A 17,818-nucleotide genomic window follows, 5' to 3' on the forward strand; every position below is an offset into this window, starting at 1 on the left:
TATGCTCATTATGGGGTATACTTGTGTAGTAGTCACTAAGTGACACAAAGCCTAGTTGTTGTATGGGATGTGCTTATATGATGTATGTATCACCTATGAGAGTGGATAGGGGCAGTGCATTAAGGGGGCTCTTGAGCGGTCCTATTCCAAAGTTAGGGTCTTGACTTTGGTGTCATTGGATTTTGCACTCTCTGGGGGTTACTAAGTGACACAAAGTCTAGTTTTTATAGGACAGATGTTTATATGATGTGTGCCTTTGCATTATCACATATATGAGTGGATAGGGGCAGTGCATTCAGGGGGCTCCTGAGGGATCTAAATCCCCAAGTTAGATTAGTAACTTTGATATTATCATGGGGAATGGTTGGGTAGTAGTCATTAAGTGACACAAAGCTTATTTTTCATATTTTTTCTTTGTTTTTATTTAACATGGAAATCCCCATTAGATTTTGAATAATGAATAACGAAAAAGTGTCTAACTTCATGAGTATAGACACATTATTTGGAGTCTAACTACTGACCACTGCAGCAGCCTCACAACATAAAAGTTCTGCAAGTCGTTTAAAGATTCATAATAAAAGTTTATTTTTAATAAATCTATTTCATTACAACCTCAAGCATTGTTAAAACCCTGTTATTCTTTGTATATGTTAAAAGAAGAAAATAACGAACAATAAAGTCTAGAAACGTTTTAATATACAAAATTGCTTAACCCTCAATGTTGTATACGAATAATAATACGGTATTCAACTGTGGCACTGAAATGAATAACTTGTGAAATGTGGTTTGTTATTAAAGTATATTAAAATGATGACAATAAAAGTGCACTATTATTTCAGTGTAAAATTAAAGAGGACCCAGTGTATAAAAGACAGTGGATTCCATTCAGTGTTGTCATCAGATCTGCATAGCAGTGCAATCGCTGGTATTGTTGCCTGGAGACTGTTCCTGCCACTCCTCAACTCTGCTGGTTTGTTAGTAAAGTTACTATAGCAACCTGGGAGAGAAGCTTTAGCCCAGCAAGGGTCCTGGGATATGCTTCGCTGCTGATGCCGGAGTCCTGGCTGGAAGTTACATTTTATTTTTCAGAGGAAATTCAATCACAGACAACTTGCACCCCCTGCTTCTAATCCCAGGGTCTCAACATGAACCTCGTTCTGTCAAGGTACGGTTTGGCGCTTCCTGACATTTGAGAGCGTTTGTATGATTTTACAGCTGTGCTGCATTTTACATGTTTTGGAACTACTATGTACGTTTACCACATCTAGATCCAGCTAACTAGCGTAGTGTTATAATTATAAACAGCACTATGGTATCGCGAGTATACAGAGTGCCAACTTTGCCTGAGGGGCAATTTTATCCTGTTAGGCAATAAACTGACGACTTCCCTGCTTCTTTAATTCAAAATAATTTTGAATAGCACAGAAATTGCTGCATCAATTGTTCCCTGATAGAATAACCATCCTGCACTTTGCTGAATCATCTGGTGTCTATTTGTTGTAGCAATGAGACAAAAAAAGGGGGGGATTGCGAATATTCAGTTAGTTTCTCTAAATTGAGAGTCATGAACTAACATGAACTAAGGGATTTGCTGCCAACCAACACACTGTTTTATAGAACTCGTTTTTAAATGCAAAAAAATAATAAAAATAATAACTACTGTGTGTTAAATGACACACCATTACTTGTCAACTACTGGGAACAAAGTGGGCGCTGCTCATCCCTGACATGATAGCTTCTCACTTTTTAATTAGATATTTGCAAATGTTTTTGCCCCAATTTCTGGGCAGCTATTGAGTTTCTATAAAATAAGTAAAATCTTACTACAATACAAGTTACAATTGGAAGATCATACTTCACTACTATCCTTAGTTTTACATTTTAAACAAAGATCTATTAACTATTTTACAACTGTAAAAACAAATATATACCAGCCCACTCTGCAATTAAAGGGACATGAAACCCACATTTTTTCTTTCATGATTTAGAAAGAGAATGCAGTTTTAAACATCTTTCTAATTTACTTATGTTATCTAATTTGTTTTATTCTCTTGATATTCTTTGCTGAAAAGCATATCTAGATATGCTCATTAGCTGCTGATTGGTTGCTGCACATAGAAGCCTTGTGTGATTGGTTCACCATGTGCATTGCTTTTTCTTCAACTAAGGATATCTAAAAAAATAAGCAAAATAAATAATAGAAGTAAATTTTAATGTTGTTTAAATTTCTATTCTCTATCTGAATCATGAAAGAAAGATTTTGGGTTTAGTGGCCCTTTAAAGGGATGTAAAGGCCAAAATGGCATTGTGCATTGGGTGCATGTCAGTTTTAAATAGAAGCATTTTGCAATATACTTCCATCAGCAAAAATGCTTCTAGTAAAAGGTATTACTGGTTTTTTAGTGGCATATGCAAATATGCCCTGAGGGTGCGTGCACCAATAATCAAACAGCACACCTCAGAGAGTCAACAGTGGCTTGTATGACACAAATGTAGTCTACACTGATGCAATACACACCACGGCAGCTCTCTGGGCAAGCATGGTGTTGAAAACTGGTACACAGGCCCTCACAGCATTTGTACATATGCTGCAGAAACACAGTACAGGTACAAATGACCAAATCTGTAATTCCAAAATCCAAACTTATTCTGAAATACATTCATTTTAATGAATATTTAAAAAAATATATATATATATATAAAAAATTACTATTTTTTCCTGACTGTAAATCACAATTGTCCCTGCCTGTGTCTTTTGCTTTGTTTTGTGTGTGTTCTAAAATGCAAATAAGTCTTTATTTATTTAAAACAACAAATATTACCTTTCTGATTACAGTTCTGTATTATCGTTCTGAGGGTACTGTTCATACAAAAGTATTAAAAATGATTTAAAACTACCTTTAGGTTACATGTATAAGTTGCATTATGACATGTACATATTTTTTCTCTTGCCTAAATGACAGAAGATATTGTTTACTCTTCCATCCGCTCTCTAACCGGTCCCATTTTAAAAATGTCTAATATTCCAAAATGCACACTAATCCAAAAACCAAACCATTACTGGTCCCAAGCTGTTTGGATAAAGGGTTTTCTCCCTGTAATAACTTTTAATAGAAGCATTTTTTTGCTAATGAAAGTATATTGCAAAATTGCGCCTATTTAGAACCGAAAAGTAAACGTGCACGTTTCAATTTTGCCCTTTCTACCTCTTAAAGTGATGGTAAACTTTACATGTTTTTAAAAAAAATAGGAAAAATAGATGTGTTCAGAGCGCCTCAAATGGGCTAGGTGTTGTACAATGTGTAGAGTGTGTATTTAGAAATATTGTAAATCTAGTACTTTACACAAGAATAAAACATGCCACTGTGGGTACAGTGGTAATAAATGACAATAAAAACAATAAGATGTGGATCCACTCTTGTACAAATTAAATATTGAATATATCTATATAAAAACACTGAATATAAAATGATACAGAGGCAATAATAATGGTAGCCCCAATAAAAATATGAGAAATTTAAAATTCCAAACAATATCTGAAAGAAATTAATCCAATGTGTGGATTAATAAAATGCAGTAAATCAAATGAATGGATTGCTGATATCGACTAGGCGGAGGATACCGTAAGAGATATTATGTACCAGTGTTTGTGGTGACAATGTGTATAAAAAGGGAGTGAAAAATTATCCTTAGTGATTGCAAATATAAAGAAAACAGACAGTGTCAACTTGCTTATTCAAAAGTGAAAAAATTGATGTGAAAAATTGAAAAAATTACAAAGGAAACAATGAAAAAATGCTGCTCAAAAATAAAAAAAAAGAACAAAGTCAGTGATCAAAAAAAAAAAGATAACAAAGTCAGTGATTGTAATCCAAGAAACAAAATCCTAAAAAAAAGTCTAAATGTGAAGATCCAAATAAAAGTCAAAAGTTAATGTGAAGAAAAGGAAACCTTATTTTCCTAGTGGTGAGAGTCCGTCTGAGGTTCCTGATGGTGAGAATAAAGTCAAGGGTCTTTTAGGTCAAACCCAATTAATGGGCTAGTGTTCCTGTTCCTGATGGTGAGAACCTTTGGTGGTTGGGAGAAACTCCAATCCAAAAAAAAATGTTTTTCTTTTTAAATCATAAATTAAACCTAAAAGCAAATAAAAACAACAATAGTGTAGATGGTACTAAAAACGACATGTTTTAAAATCAGGTCTGGAATCTAACCAATATTTTAGAGGGCCTTTAATTGATTACTTCTAATAAACATGCACTGTAACTTAATCTAGCCGTGCCATTCTAATACCTTGTGCTCCTGGCCGTCCCATTCAAAACTCATATTTTTTGTGAGCTAACAGTTTGAACTGTTCTTTAAATCAGCACTCTAGCTACAAAAAAATAAAATGCCATACGGCTAGAGCGCAGATTGGAGAACAGTTCAAATTGTTAGCTCATAAAAACATGAGTTCTGAATCGGGTGGCCAGGAGCACGAGGTATTAGAATGTTACAGCTAGATTAAAAGGCAAGTTACATTGCATCTTCATTAGAAGTCTTATTTCAGTTATGTCCAACATGGTAACGCATAAGGGCCTTATTTCAATATTTTAGATGCCTTAAAGGGACATTAAACAGCTGGGTACAACTACAGTAGGATGGTTACTACATACCATGCTATTGTTTTCCCTCCTGTACCTGCAGATCTATTTAATGCCTTTCTCTTATTTTAACCCATTACAGAAGCCAGTTGGTAAATCTCTGCATTTTATACTGGGCTCCGCCATCTTGCATCTCACGTATTGTTGCACCCAGTATCAGAAGCAGTGCACTTTTACAGATCTGTGATGTTACCGGCTTTTTGACAGCTGCACATTGCACTTCAGTTTAGCTCACATAGTAGAAAGCAGAAATGTTACATTTTTGCAGTTTTTTTTCCCACAGTTTAAAAGTTACAAACCAAATATAAGCTCCAAGATGGCGGCGCCCAGTGTGAAGATGCAGAACTTCACTAACTGATCATTGTAAGGGGTTAAAAGAAGATAATGACTTTGAAGAGAGCTGCAGGTGCAGGGGGAAAACAATAATGGTAACCAACTACTGTAGACAGTGTAAAGCCTCTTCAAGGGCTGCATACAACCTTATGGTAAGACGGTTATTTTGCACTCTATTATCAATTATTCATATTAACACCAGGCAGCCAGTTATCATTGTTCTTTAAAAGGCGTTGGAGTCTGAATAATGACACTCAATATATACAGCTCTGACTGAAAATATATGTTTAAGATTAAAACCTTCCAACCTCCAGTGAGTAATTGTTTGAGTAATTGGCATGGTGAGTTGCAGTGATTAGTGTCACAGGTCACAAGTTGGCCATCCTTGCCATATATGAACAGATAAGAAGACAAATATAATTTGCTGGGAAATAAAAATGGGAAAATCGACTAAAATACATTCAAATACCTTATATTGTCTAATGGGATGGGCTCAGGGTACACTTAGAAAATATGTACATTTTAAAGGGACATAAAACAATCAGAGATTGTTATAAAAATATGTAAAGGGCCATTTTAGTGATACAATTACATGCTCTAAATAGTGAGAGCATGCAATTTTATCACTAGTGATGCTGCAACACTATGGGGCTGAATCATCAAGCTCTTAATGGAGCTTGATGCCCTTGTTTCCGTGCTAGCCTACAGGCTCGCCGGAAACAGCAGTTATGAAGCAGAGGTCTAAAGACCGCTGCTCCATAACTTGTCTGCCTGCTCTGAGGCTGTGGACATCAATCTGCCCGATCCTATACTATCGGGCTGATTGACACCCCCTGCTAGCGGCCGCAAATCTGCAGGGGGCGACAATGCACAAGCAGTTCACAAGATCTGCTTGTGCAATGATAAATGCCGACAGTGTATGCTGACAGCATTTATCTATGTACGGCGAACATGATACGCTACATCATATCATGTCCGCTCGCACTTTTATTAATCGGCCCCTATGTGTTTAACTTAAGGGACCACTGGTAACACATTAAAGGGGAGACAATTCTACAGTACACTGTCCCTTTAACTATGTGTTAAAGTTGTTCATCAAAAAACAAAATTTATGCTTACCTGATAAATTTATTTCTCTTGTGGTGTATCCAGTCCACGGATCATCCATTACTTGTGGGATATTCTCCTTCCCAACAGGAAGCTGCAAGAGGATCACCCACAGCAGAGCTGTCTATATAGCTCCTCCCCTAACTGCCACTACCAGTCATTCGACCGAAGACAAGCAAGAGAAAGGAGAAACTATAGGGTGCAGTGGTGACTGTAGTTTAAAAATAAAAAACACCTGCCTTAAAATGACAGGGCGGGCCGTGGACTGGATACACCACAAGAGAAATAAATTTATCAGGTAAGCATAAATTTTGTTTTCTCTTGTAAGGTGTATCCAGTCCACGGATCATCCATTACTTGTGGGATACCAATACCAAAGCTATAGGACACGGATGAAGGGAGGGACAAGGCAGGCGCTTAAACGGAAGGCACCACTGCCTGCAAGACCTTTCTCCCAAAAATAGCCTCCGAAGAAGCAAAAGTATCAAATTTATAGAACTTTGAAAAAGTATGAAGCGAAGACCAAGTCGCCGCCTTACAAATCTGTTCAACAGAAGCCTCATTTTTAAAAGCCCATGTGGAAGCTACCGCTCTAGTAGAATGAGCTGTAATCCTTTCAGGAGGCTGCTGGCGTATTATACTCCTTAGCCAAAATGAAAGAGAGGTTTCCGAAGCCTTTTGGCCTCTCCTCTGTCCAGAGTAGACAACAAACAATGCAGATGTTTGACGAAAATCTTTAGTAGCTTGTAAATAAAACTTTAAAGCACGAACCACGTCAAGATTGTGTAAAAGACGTTCCTTCTTTGAAGAAGGATTAGGACACAGTGACGGTACAACAATCTCCTGATTGATATTTTTATTAGATACCACCTTAGGTAAAAAAACAGGTTTGGTACCCTTGAAGAACCTTAAGAACTAAATTTAATCTCCAAGGCGGAGCAACAGGTTTAAACACAGGCTTGATTCTGACTAAAGCCTGACAAAACGCCTGCACGTCTGGAACCTCAGCCAGACGTTTGTGCAAAAGAATAGACAGAGCAGAAATCTGTCCTTTTAAGGAACTAGCTGACAAACCCTTCTCCAATCCTTCTTGGAGAAAAGATAATATCCTAGGAATCCTGACCTTACTCCATGAGTAACCCTTGGATTCACACCAATGAAGATATTTACACCATATCTTATGATAGATTTTCCTGGTGACAGGCTTTCGCGCCTGTATTAAGGTATCAATGACCGACTCAGAGAAACCACGCTTTGATAAAATCAAGCGTTCAATCTCCAAGCAGTCAGCCGCAGAGAAATTAGATTTGGATGGTTGAAAGGACCCTGAAGTAGAAGGTCCTGCCTCAGAGGCAGAGTCCATGGTGGAAAGGATGACATGTTCACCAGATCTGCATACCAAGTCATGCGTGGCCACGCAGGCGCTATCAAAATTACCGATGCTCTCTCCTGTTTGATCTTGGCAATCAGACGAGGGAGCAGAGGAAACGGTGGAAACACATAAGCCAGGTTGAAGGACCAAGGCGCTGCTAGAGCATCTATCAGCGCTGCCTTGGGATCCCTGGACCTGGATCCGTAACAAGGAAGCTTGGCGTTCTGGCGAAACGCCATGAGATCCAGTTCTGGTTTGCCCCAACGTTGAATCAACTGTGCAAACACCTCCGGATGGAGCTCCCACTCCCCCGGATGAAAAGTCTGACGACTTAGAAAATCTGCCTCCCAGTTCTCTACTCCTGGGATATGGATAGCTTATTGATGGCAAGAGTGAATCTCTGCCCATTGAATTATCTTTGAAACCTCCAACATCGCTAGGGAACTCCTTGTTCCCCCTTGATGGTTGATGTAAGCTACAGTCGTGATGTTGTCCGACTGAAATCTGATGAACCTCACTGCCGCTAGCTGAGGCCAAGCCTGAAGAGCATTGAATATCGCTCTTAGTTCCAGAATGTTTATTGGAAGGAGTGCCTCCTCCTGAGTCCACGACCCCTGAGCCTTCAGAGAGTTCCAGACTGCACCCAGCCCAGAAGGCTGGCATCTGTTGTTACTATTGTCCAATCTGGCCTGCGGAAGGTCATACCTTTGGACAGATGGACCCGAGATAGCCACCAGAGAAGAGAATCCCTGGTCTCTTGATCCAGATTTAGTAGAGGGGACAAATCTGTGTAATCCCCATTCCACTGACTGAGCATGCAGAGTTGCAGCGGTCTGAGATGTAGGCGGGCAAACAGAACTATGTACATTGCCGCTACCATTAAGCCGATTACTTCCATACACTGAGCCACCGAAGGGCGAGAAGTAGAATAAAGAACACGGCAGTAATTTAGAAGTTTTGACAACCTGGCCTCTGTTAGGTAAATCCTCATTTCTACAGAATCTATCATAGTACTCAGGAAGGAAACTCTTGTGAGAGGGGATAGAGAACTCTTCTTTTCGTTCACTTTCCACCCATGAGACCTCAGGAATGCCAGAACAATGTCCGTATGGGACGTGGCAATTTGGAAATTCAACGCCTGTATCAGAATGTCGTCTAAGTAAGGGGCTACTGCTATGCCCCGTGGCCTTAGGACTGCCAGAAGTGACCCCAGAACCTTCGTAAAGATTCTTGGTGCCGTAGCTAACCCAAAGGGAAGAGCCACAAACTGGTAATGCCTGTCTAGGAAGGCGAACCTGAGAAACCGATGATGATCTTTGTGTATCGGAATGTGAAGATAAGCATCCTTTAAGTCCACGGTAGTCATGTATTGACCCTCCTGGATCATAGGTAGGATGGTTCGAATAGTCTCCATCTTGAAAGATGGGACCCTGAGAAATTTGTTTAGGATCTTGAGATCTAAGATTGGTCTGAAGGTTCCCTCTTTCTTGGGAACCACAAAGAGATTTGAATAGAAGCCTTGCCCCTGTTCCTCCTTTGGAACTATGTGGATCACTCCCATAACTAAGAGGTCTTGAACACAATGTAAGAATGCCTCTCTCTTTATCTGGTCTGCAGATAATTGTGAGAGGTGAAATCTTCCTTTTGGGGAAGAAGCTTTGAAGTCCAGAAGATATCCCTCTGACACAATTTCCAACGCCCAGGGATCCTGGACATCTCTTGCCCAAGCCTGGGCGAAGAGAGAAAGTCTGCCCCCTACTAGATCAGTTACTGGATCGGGGGCTGATCTTTCATGCTGTCTTAGAGGCAGCAGCAGGCTTCTTGGCCTGCTTACCTTTGTTCCAGGCCTGGTTAGGTCTCCAGACCGGCTTGGACTGGGCAAAATTTCCCTCTTGTTTTGCATTAGAGGAAGTTGATGCCGCGCTCGTCTTAAAGTTTCGAAAGGCACGAAAATTAGTTTGTTTGGTCCTTAATTTATTAGACCTATCCTGAGGAAGGGCATGACCTTTTCCTCCAGTAATATCAGAAATGATCTCCTTCAGTCCAGGCCCGAATAGGGTCTGCCCCTTGAAGGGAATGTTGAGAAGCTTAGACTTTGAAGTAACGTCAGCTGACCAAGATTTAAGCCATAGCGCCCTACGCGCCTGTATAGCAAAACCTGAGTTCTTAGCCGTTAGTTTGGTTAAATGAACAACGGCGTCAGAAACAAATGAATTGGCTAGCTTAAGCGCTTTAAGCTTGTCAAGTATATCATCCAATGGAGTTTCTACCTGTAAGGCCTCTTCCAGAGACTCAAACCAGAAGGCCGCAGCAGCAGTGACCGGGGCAATGCATGCAAGAGGCTGGAGAATAAAACCTTGTTGAAGAAACATTTTCTTAAGGTAACCCTCTAACTTTTATCCATTGGATCTAGGAAAGCACAACTGTCCTCGACGGGAATAGTTGTACGCTTAGCTAGGGTAGAAACTGCTCCCTCCACCTTAGGGACCGTTTGCCATAAGTCCCGTGTAGCGGCATCTATTGGAAACATTTTCTTAAAAATAGGAGGGGGAGAGAACGGTACACCTGGTCTATCCAATTCCTTAGTAATAATTTCTGAAAACCTTTTAGGTATTGGAAAAACATCAGTGTAAAAAGGCACTGCATAGTATTTATCCAATCTACACAATTTCTCTGGCACTATAATGGTGTCACAGTCATCCAGAGTAAAACCTCCCTGAGCAACACGCGGAGGTGTTCAAGCTTAAATTTAAATGTAGACATATCAGAATCAGGTTGAAGCATCTTCCCTGAGTCAGAAAAATCACCCACAGAAAGAAGCTCTCCTGCCTCAGCTTCTGCATATTTTGAGGGGATATCAGACATAGCTACTAAAGCGTCAGAAAGCTCTGTATTTTTTCTAGTCCCAGAGCTGTCTCGCTTTCCTTGTAACCCTGGTAGTTTGGACAATACCGCTGTAAGGGTATGATCCATAACTGCCGCCATGCCTTGTAAAGTAAACGCCATGGGCGCGCTAGATGTACTTGGCGCCACTTGAGCGGGAGTCCCTTGAGTGGGAGTCAAAGGTTCTGACACGTGGGGCGAGTTAGTCGGCATAACTTCCCCCTTGTCAATTTCCTCTGGTGATAAATCTTTTAAAGACAGAATATGATCTTTATAACTTAAAGTAAAATCAGTACATTTGGTACACATTCTAAGAGGGGGTTCCACAATGGCTTCTAAACATAATGAACAAGGAGTTTCCTCTATGTCAGACATGTTTAAACAGACTAGCAATGAGACCAGCAAGCTTGGAAAACACTTTGATAAATGTAAACAAGCAAAAAATAAAAACGGTACTGTGCCTTTAAGAGAAACAATTTTTGTCAGAAATTGAAAAACAGTGATAAAAAGCAGTAAATCTTACAACATTTTTACAGTGTGTATAATAGACTAACAGAGCATTGCACCCACTTGCAAATGGATGATTAACCCCTTAGTTTCAAAACCGGATCAAAAAAAACGATATAAACGTTTTTTAACAGTCACAACAAACTGCCACAGCTCTGTTGTGGCCCTACCTGCCCATACAACGACTTTTGAAGGCACAAAAACCCTTTGTAGAGGTCCTAAGTGTTCAGGGGATTCCTTAAGGGAAGCTGGAAGTCTCAAGCTGCAAAAACTACTGCACGATTTAGGCCTGAAATTAGGCCCCTCCCAACCTGTACTCACAGTGAGAGGGCCATAAAAAAACTATCCCTAGGCAAAATCTAGCCAGCCATGTGGAAAAAACTGGGCCCCAATAAAGTTTTATCACCAATATGTAGAAAAAAACGTTTAAACACTTCCAGCAAACGTTATCTTATTTTCAGTAATGTGAGAAAGTAATAAGAATATTACCTTTTACAGCAAGCATGATACTAGTCATTATTAAATCACTGTAATCAGGCTTACCTTAAATAAATCCGGTATTAACAGCATTTTCTAGCATATTCATTTCTCTAGAAAAATTTAAACTGCACATACCTCATAGCAGGAGACCCTGCACGCTATTCCCCCAGCTGAAGTTACCTCATCTCTTCAGTTATGTGTGAGAACAGCAATGGATCTTAGTTACAACCTGCTAAGATCATCAAAGACCACAGGCAGACTCTTCTTCAACTTTCTGCCTGAGGCTAAAACAGTACAACTCCGGTACCATTTGAAAATAATAAACTTTTGATTGAAGATCAACTACATAAATTCACCACATCTCTCTAGCTACTTCCTATGATGTTGAGAGCTGCAAGAGAATGACTGGTAGTGGCAGTTAGGGGAGGAGCTATATAGACAGCTCTTCTGTGGGTGATCCTCTTGCAGCTTCCTGTTGGGAAGGAGAATATCCCACAAGTAATGGATGATCCGTGGACTGGATACACCTTACAAGAGAAATAAAGGGTGGACCTACACATACAGACCTATTGTTAAATCTGTTGAAATTCACTTGAAATACAAGCACTGTTCAAAATCACACACTGCATAAATATCCGGCATATGTTTCATATGTCTGTCTGTCATGTAGACTGTTAGAGGAAACATTAGATGCTTGCATTATTAATACCTATGCCAGATGTATTGTGTAAAATTGCTATTAAAAAAAACAAGTGGATTTGTCACTAATTCACACCAAATAATGCTACAAAAGTTCCCCATCTGCTTGCTGGCAACCTCTATTGTAAGGAATGGGGCAAAAACGTGCAAAGACAGTGGCACACAGAAAAAAATATTTACATATGTTTTATAGCACCAATTCATTGCCTGAGCAGCCTGAACAACAATTTCATATTACTGAAACATGCAATAAGCATCCCTTTGCTTTAATTACCGGACTTTATTCAGTTGCAAGTTTTTGTGAATAAGCATAAAAATAAACGTTTTGTAGGCATGTGAATTAAAAGCACATATACTTAAAAACTAGCTAAAGGGGTTAAACATAAAAGGACAAGTTGTGGTATCCCACTGAGGAATACAAAAGGCGCGCTGTTATGGGCAGGGTGGAAAAATATGGCTGATAGTATATAAATATTTGAATTTTCACAAAAGCAATGAAATAATAAAATGGTACAATTGTGTATGTATAGTAATAATATAGTGATCCAACAAATTGAACTGCATATGAATATTTACTATGTCCTTTATCGAGTGACTCTGACTCGGCTGATGACTGTAAGAGACCAGTGGTAAAAATCAAGTTCTTTGAGATTGTCTTGTTGGTCGGTGCTTTAAATGAAGGCAGCTCCTCTTGTTCCCAGAGAGCGGGGATGTAACTGTTAGAAAAGGAGATAGAGAGGGCGCCACATAGTGTGATATAGTTTTATGCAAAGTGGTTTAGATCTGTAGCGGTGATGTGCTTACCAGATAATGTTGTACTGTGCTGTGACCAGTACTGTCTCGCCTGCTAGCACTTAAATCAGTGGCTAGTATACTGCCAAAACGAGTCTTTCCTGGGGCTCTTCCTTCAGGCTGTGGGCTCCAAAAAGAATCTTCAGTATTAGCTGCGAGCAAATCTTTGTTTTGTAACTTAAGATTTTGACTCAGTAATATTGTATAAAATGATGTATACAACTTCCAGAATTAAAAGAATTTTAAAAGGCTTTATTATAACGCGTTTCTCAACCTCCAAGGGTCGTTTCATCCGCTTTGATATCTGATGAAACGACCCTTGGAGGTTGAGAAACGCGTTATAATAAAGCCTTTTAAAATTCTTTTAATTCTGGAAGTTGTATACATCATTTTATACAATATTACTGAGTCAAAATCTTAAGTTACAAAACAAAGATTTGCTCGCAGCTAATACTGAAGATTCTTTTTGGAGCCCACAGCCTGAAGGAAGAGCCCCAGGAAAGACTCGTTTTGGCAGTATACTAGCCACTGATTTAAGTGCTAGCAGGCGACACAGTACTGGTCACAGCACAGTACAACATTATCTGGTAAGCACATCACCGCTACAGATCTAAACCACTTTGCATAAAACTATATCACACTATGTGGCGCCCTCTCTATCTCCTTTTATAAAAGGACAAGTATTGCAGCTCCCTTACAGAACATGGATGGAGATTGATGGCTGTGTGCGACTGCTGCTTCAGTTTGGCTTACCTGCAAGGCTTGTGACTCTAGAGCAGGACTTTTCCTATGTGTTTAACACTTTTTACTTAGGCTTAACACATGTTATGAATAGCTAGTAATGTGCAAAGTACATGCTGTAACAATTTAGTGTGTGATTTTTTTATTTTTCAATAGAATTAACCTTTAAATCTTGAATGTGCAGATTATGGAACAGTATGATCACATGTGTACGATACTTAATAAAGAAAAGCTAGATGTGTACCCAGAATTAACAAGAACTTATCATTCTCCAACAACCTAGTAAACCATAGAACACAGAAATAAAAGTGAGTAAGGTGATAGCCTCCTTGAAAAATATTACTAAATAAGCCTGTTTTTAATATACTGTTTTGGCTGTCTGGGCTTCATCAGCATTAAACATCTGCATGTTAGATGCATCAATTCAGTTCATTTTGAAATCTAAACAGGCATTAGAAGATTATATTCACATAAAGGCAAATATGTAGATCACTAAATTATAGCATGTTTATGTCAAACTTCTGAGGCACCTAGAATAATGACTAAAGTACCAGAGTTAATAACGCTATGCATTGATGGGTTAATAACTGCCATTATTACATAGAGTAGTGTAGGGTTATACATCAGTCCTGTGCCTGCAGCTGTAGATATAGTTTAACCAGCAACATCCTTTAAATGGCCCTCAAATTGAGATATTGATTCTCGGAAGAGCATTAATCTTTATATATATATAGTAATTGCCTCATTGTCATGTTGAGATTGGAGTGTGCAAGATTAAAGGGATATGGGAGGCAGAGCCTACAATTAAAAACATAAAAAAAATTAATATATACTTCTATTATCAAAATGACTTTGTTCTCTTGGTATCCTCTGTTAAAATGTATCTCCTTTTCATTGGGCATACTGAAGTAGCCAGTTTACATGCATGTCTTAAAACATTTTTACAAACACTGTTGCCATATAGTATTTGTCATTGTAGTACCTCTCTGTCACAGCCCCCCACTTGGAGCATTTTGTTCAGAAATGTTCATTATGGGTGAGGACACAATATGAAAAAACAGCTATTTCAAATGACAAACTAAAGGCGAAAGAGCTATTTGTAAACAATTAAATCAATTCCAGTAGGTAAAATGGATAATTGTTAAACAACTTTCCATTTTACTTTCCATCTTAATATGAGGAGAGTCTATGGCTTCATTCCTTACTTGTGGGAATACAGAACCTGGCCACCAGGAGGAGGCAAAGATACCCCAGCCAAAGGCTTAAATACCTCCCCCACTCCCCTCATCCCCCAGTCATTTTTTGCCTTTCGTCACAGGAGGATGGCAGAGAAGTGTTGGATGATTCTGAGTAGTCTTTTATGGAGGGTAGTACTTTTTGCTATGGGACTAGAGTTTTAAGTAGTCTTGTCAGCCTCTAAGTGAGAGCATTGACGAATGTTAGGGTCTGGAGATGCAGGGAGAGTCTTTCTGCAAAACCATCCAGACTCGTATTAACAACTCCTAAAGCAATCAGTGTTGACGAGTTTCACTGCCTGCTTCTTTAACTCAAGTCCATGTCTGGTGCGATGCTACAAGACTGTCAAACTTGAGATGCTGTGTGTCTGTTCCACGGCGATGATTCAGGTAAGATTGTTTCATTTTACCTCATATTTGAAGAAGACAGGATCACAGTGTGACTCCTTTATCTATATGGAATCAATGGTTAATATCCCCGGAAGGGGATTATTGAACTGGGGGGATTTATACATGATTTGCTTTATTATGTTTTACGCTGCGACATGTGTGAGATGAGGCTCTGGCAGATGTGTGAACATTCATGTTTTACTTTCGTTTTGGATAACTGCTCAGCTTGTCAGTTTGGAGCTTTTTTTTCCTGAAGCAGGGGCGGTCCTGCATGGCACTCCATGTGACCGGGTGCAGCCTCATTGACTTTCTTTTTCCTGACCGTGCGGTTTACAGGAGACAAAGCGGTTTCTCTGTGGGGCCTGGGTCATAGGAGGTGGTGAGTGCCCCGGCCATTGGGGTATAAAGGTGCCATTTATTTTTTCTGTAGTCCATTGTACAAGCACAAACTATGGAGGATTCTGATGCGTTAGAGGCTACTCCCTCTTTAACTAAATCTAATACCTGTTTTTATTGTGAGGAGGCTACGGTATACCCACCTGCTCAATTATGTTCCACATGCCTTGATAAAGTAGTGATATCTAAAAGGAATAAGATGTTTAGTACCACTGAGCTGTCCACCTCTGAGGGGTCTCCGTCCCGCGAGGTGAGTTCCCTGCAGTCATCTCCTATTACACATGCAGCTCCCCATTGCACTACTAATCCTCCTTCGGTAGGGGCCCTCTTACCGCTAGACTTTTCTGAACAGTTGCAAACGGCAGTGTCTGCAGCCTTTAGTGCTTTACCTCGCCCTGCTAAGCGCAAGCGAAATGTTAAATACTGCTATCCTTCCCAGGGGTCATCTACCAACTTGATGGATTTATCTGATACTAGATTATATGCTGACGAAGACGCCTCTGATACTTCAGAGGAGGCTCTTTCTGGGTCGGAATCGGCTGCCTCTAGGCCTCCTGCTGCGGACGAAACAGACTTTAGATTTAGGATAGAGCACTTGGCTACGTTAGAGGTTCCGGAACCCAAGTTACCCGAGGAACCTTCTATTCCTAAGCTTGATAAGGATTATGAGGACAGGGTGGTGCCACAAACTTTAAAGATGGCAAATATTATTAAGAATGAATAGGAAAGGCTCAGATCCTCTTTTCCCCTTCTTCCTTTAAGAAATTGTTCCAGGTTACTGACTCCTAATTAGAGTTGTGGGGGTCTGTCCCTAAAGTGGTTGGAGCTATCTCCATGCTTGCTAAGCTTACCATTATCCCGCTGGAGGATAGTTTGTCGTTTAACGGGCCCATGGATAAGAAGCTGGACACTCTGTTAAGAAAGATGTTTCAGCACACAGGATTTTTATTTCAGCCGGCAGTGGCGGTTGCTGCAGTGACTGGAACCGCTACCTATTGGTGTGACTTCCTGTCGGAGATGATCGAGGTGGAAACTCCCCTCAAGGAGATCCAGGAAAGAATTAAAGCCTTGAGGGTTGCTAATTCATTTATTTGTGATGCAAATATGCAGATTATCCGCTTGAATGCTAAGACATCAAGCTTTTTTGTTCTAGCCCATAGGGCTCTATGGTTAAAGTCTTGGTCGGCTGACATGACTTCCAAATCTAGATTACTTTCCTTTCCATTTAAAGGAAATGTTCTTTTTGGTCCAGGATTGGCGGCCCCTGATCCGTCACTAAATCATGTGGGGGGCAGACTATCTCTCTTTGTGAAGGCTTGGTTGGGAGACATGCAAGACCCTTGGGTTCTGGAGGTCGTTGCCCAGGGTTACAGGATAGGTTTCAAATCTCATCCACCCAGGGGCAGATTCCTCTTATTAAACCTGTCTTTAAGACCAGAAAAACGAGACGCTTTTCTAGGGTGTGTGAGGGATCTCTCCTCCCTAGGAGTCATCGTGCCAGTACCTCTAGCAGAAAGAGGTCTGGGATACTACTCAAACCTTTTCATGGTCCCAAAGAAGGAGGGTACGTTTCGCCAGATTCTGGACCTAATGTGTTTAAACAAGTTTCTGTTAGTGCCATCGTTCAAGATGGAAATGATACGCTCGATTCTGCCCTTAGTTCAAGAAGGACAGTTTATGACCACGATTGACTTAAAGGATGCTTACCTTCATGTTCCAATACACAATGATCACTTCAAGTTCTTAAGATTCGCTTTTCTGAATCAGCACTTCCAGTTTGTAGCTCTTCCCTTCGGTCTGGCTACTGCTCCAAGAGTCTTTATGAAGGTTCTGGGGGCTCTGCTCGCGGTGGCGAGATTCAGAGGCTTTGCAGTAGCGCCTTATTTGGACGACATTCTGGTCCAAGCTCCATCCTGCCGGCTGCAGAGGACCATTCAAGAGCTTTACCTTGTTGCAGGGATCTGCTGATACAGGGTCCTTTTGTTCATCAAATTCTAGATTCTCTGAGGCTGACTGCGTAGAGATTAAACGCTTAGTCCTAGCCAAGAGAGGTTTTTCTGAGAGGGTGATTGATACTCTCATTCAAGCTAGAAAGCCGGTCACCCACCACATCTATCATAATGTGTGGAGGTCCTACTTATTCTGGTGTGAAGAACGTGGCTTCCCCTGGCATAAGGTCAGGGTATCCAGGATTCTTTCCTTTCTCCAGGACGGTTTGGAGAAGGGACTTGTTGCTAGTTCCT

At 40.3% G+C, this 17,818-nt stretch overlaps 1 protein-coding gene across 1 annotated transcript in view; it reads left to right on the forward strand.

Annotated features, from left to right (window-relative positions):
- Positions 1-1,033: 1,033 nt before the first annotated feature.
- CIBAR2 (CBY1 interacting BAR domain containing 2) overlaps positions 1,034-17,818 on the forward strand; it is a 160,838-nt gene continuing 144,053 nt past the window's right edge. The window contains exon 1 of the mRNA XM_053701073.1: positions 1,034-1,165. Coding sequence (XP_053557048.1) covers positions 1,146-1,165 — 20 coding nt within the window. The 5' untranslated portion in view covers positions 1,034-1,145. The remainder of the gene's footprint in view (positions 1,166-17,818) is intronic.

Source organism: Bombina bombina, chromosome 1 (assembly GCF_027579735.1).
Source record: "Bombina bombina isolate aBomBom1 chromosome 1, aBomBom1.pri, whole genome shotgun sequence".
In the NCBI taxonomy this organism is placed as follows: domain Eukaryota; kingdom Metazoa; phylum Chordata; class Amphibia; order Anura; family Bombinatoridae; genus Bombina; species Bombina bombina.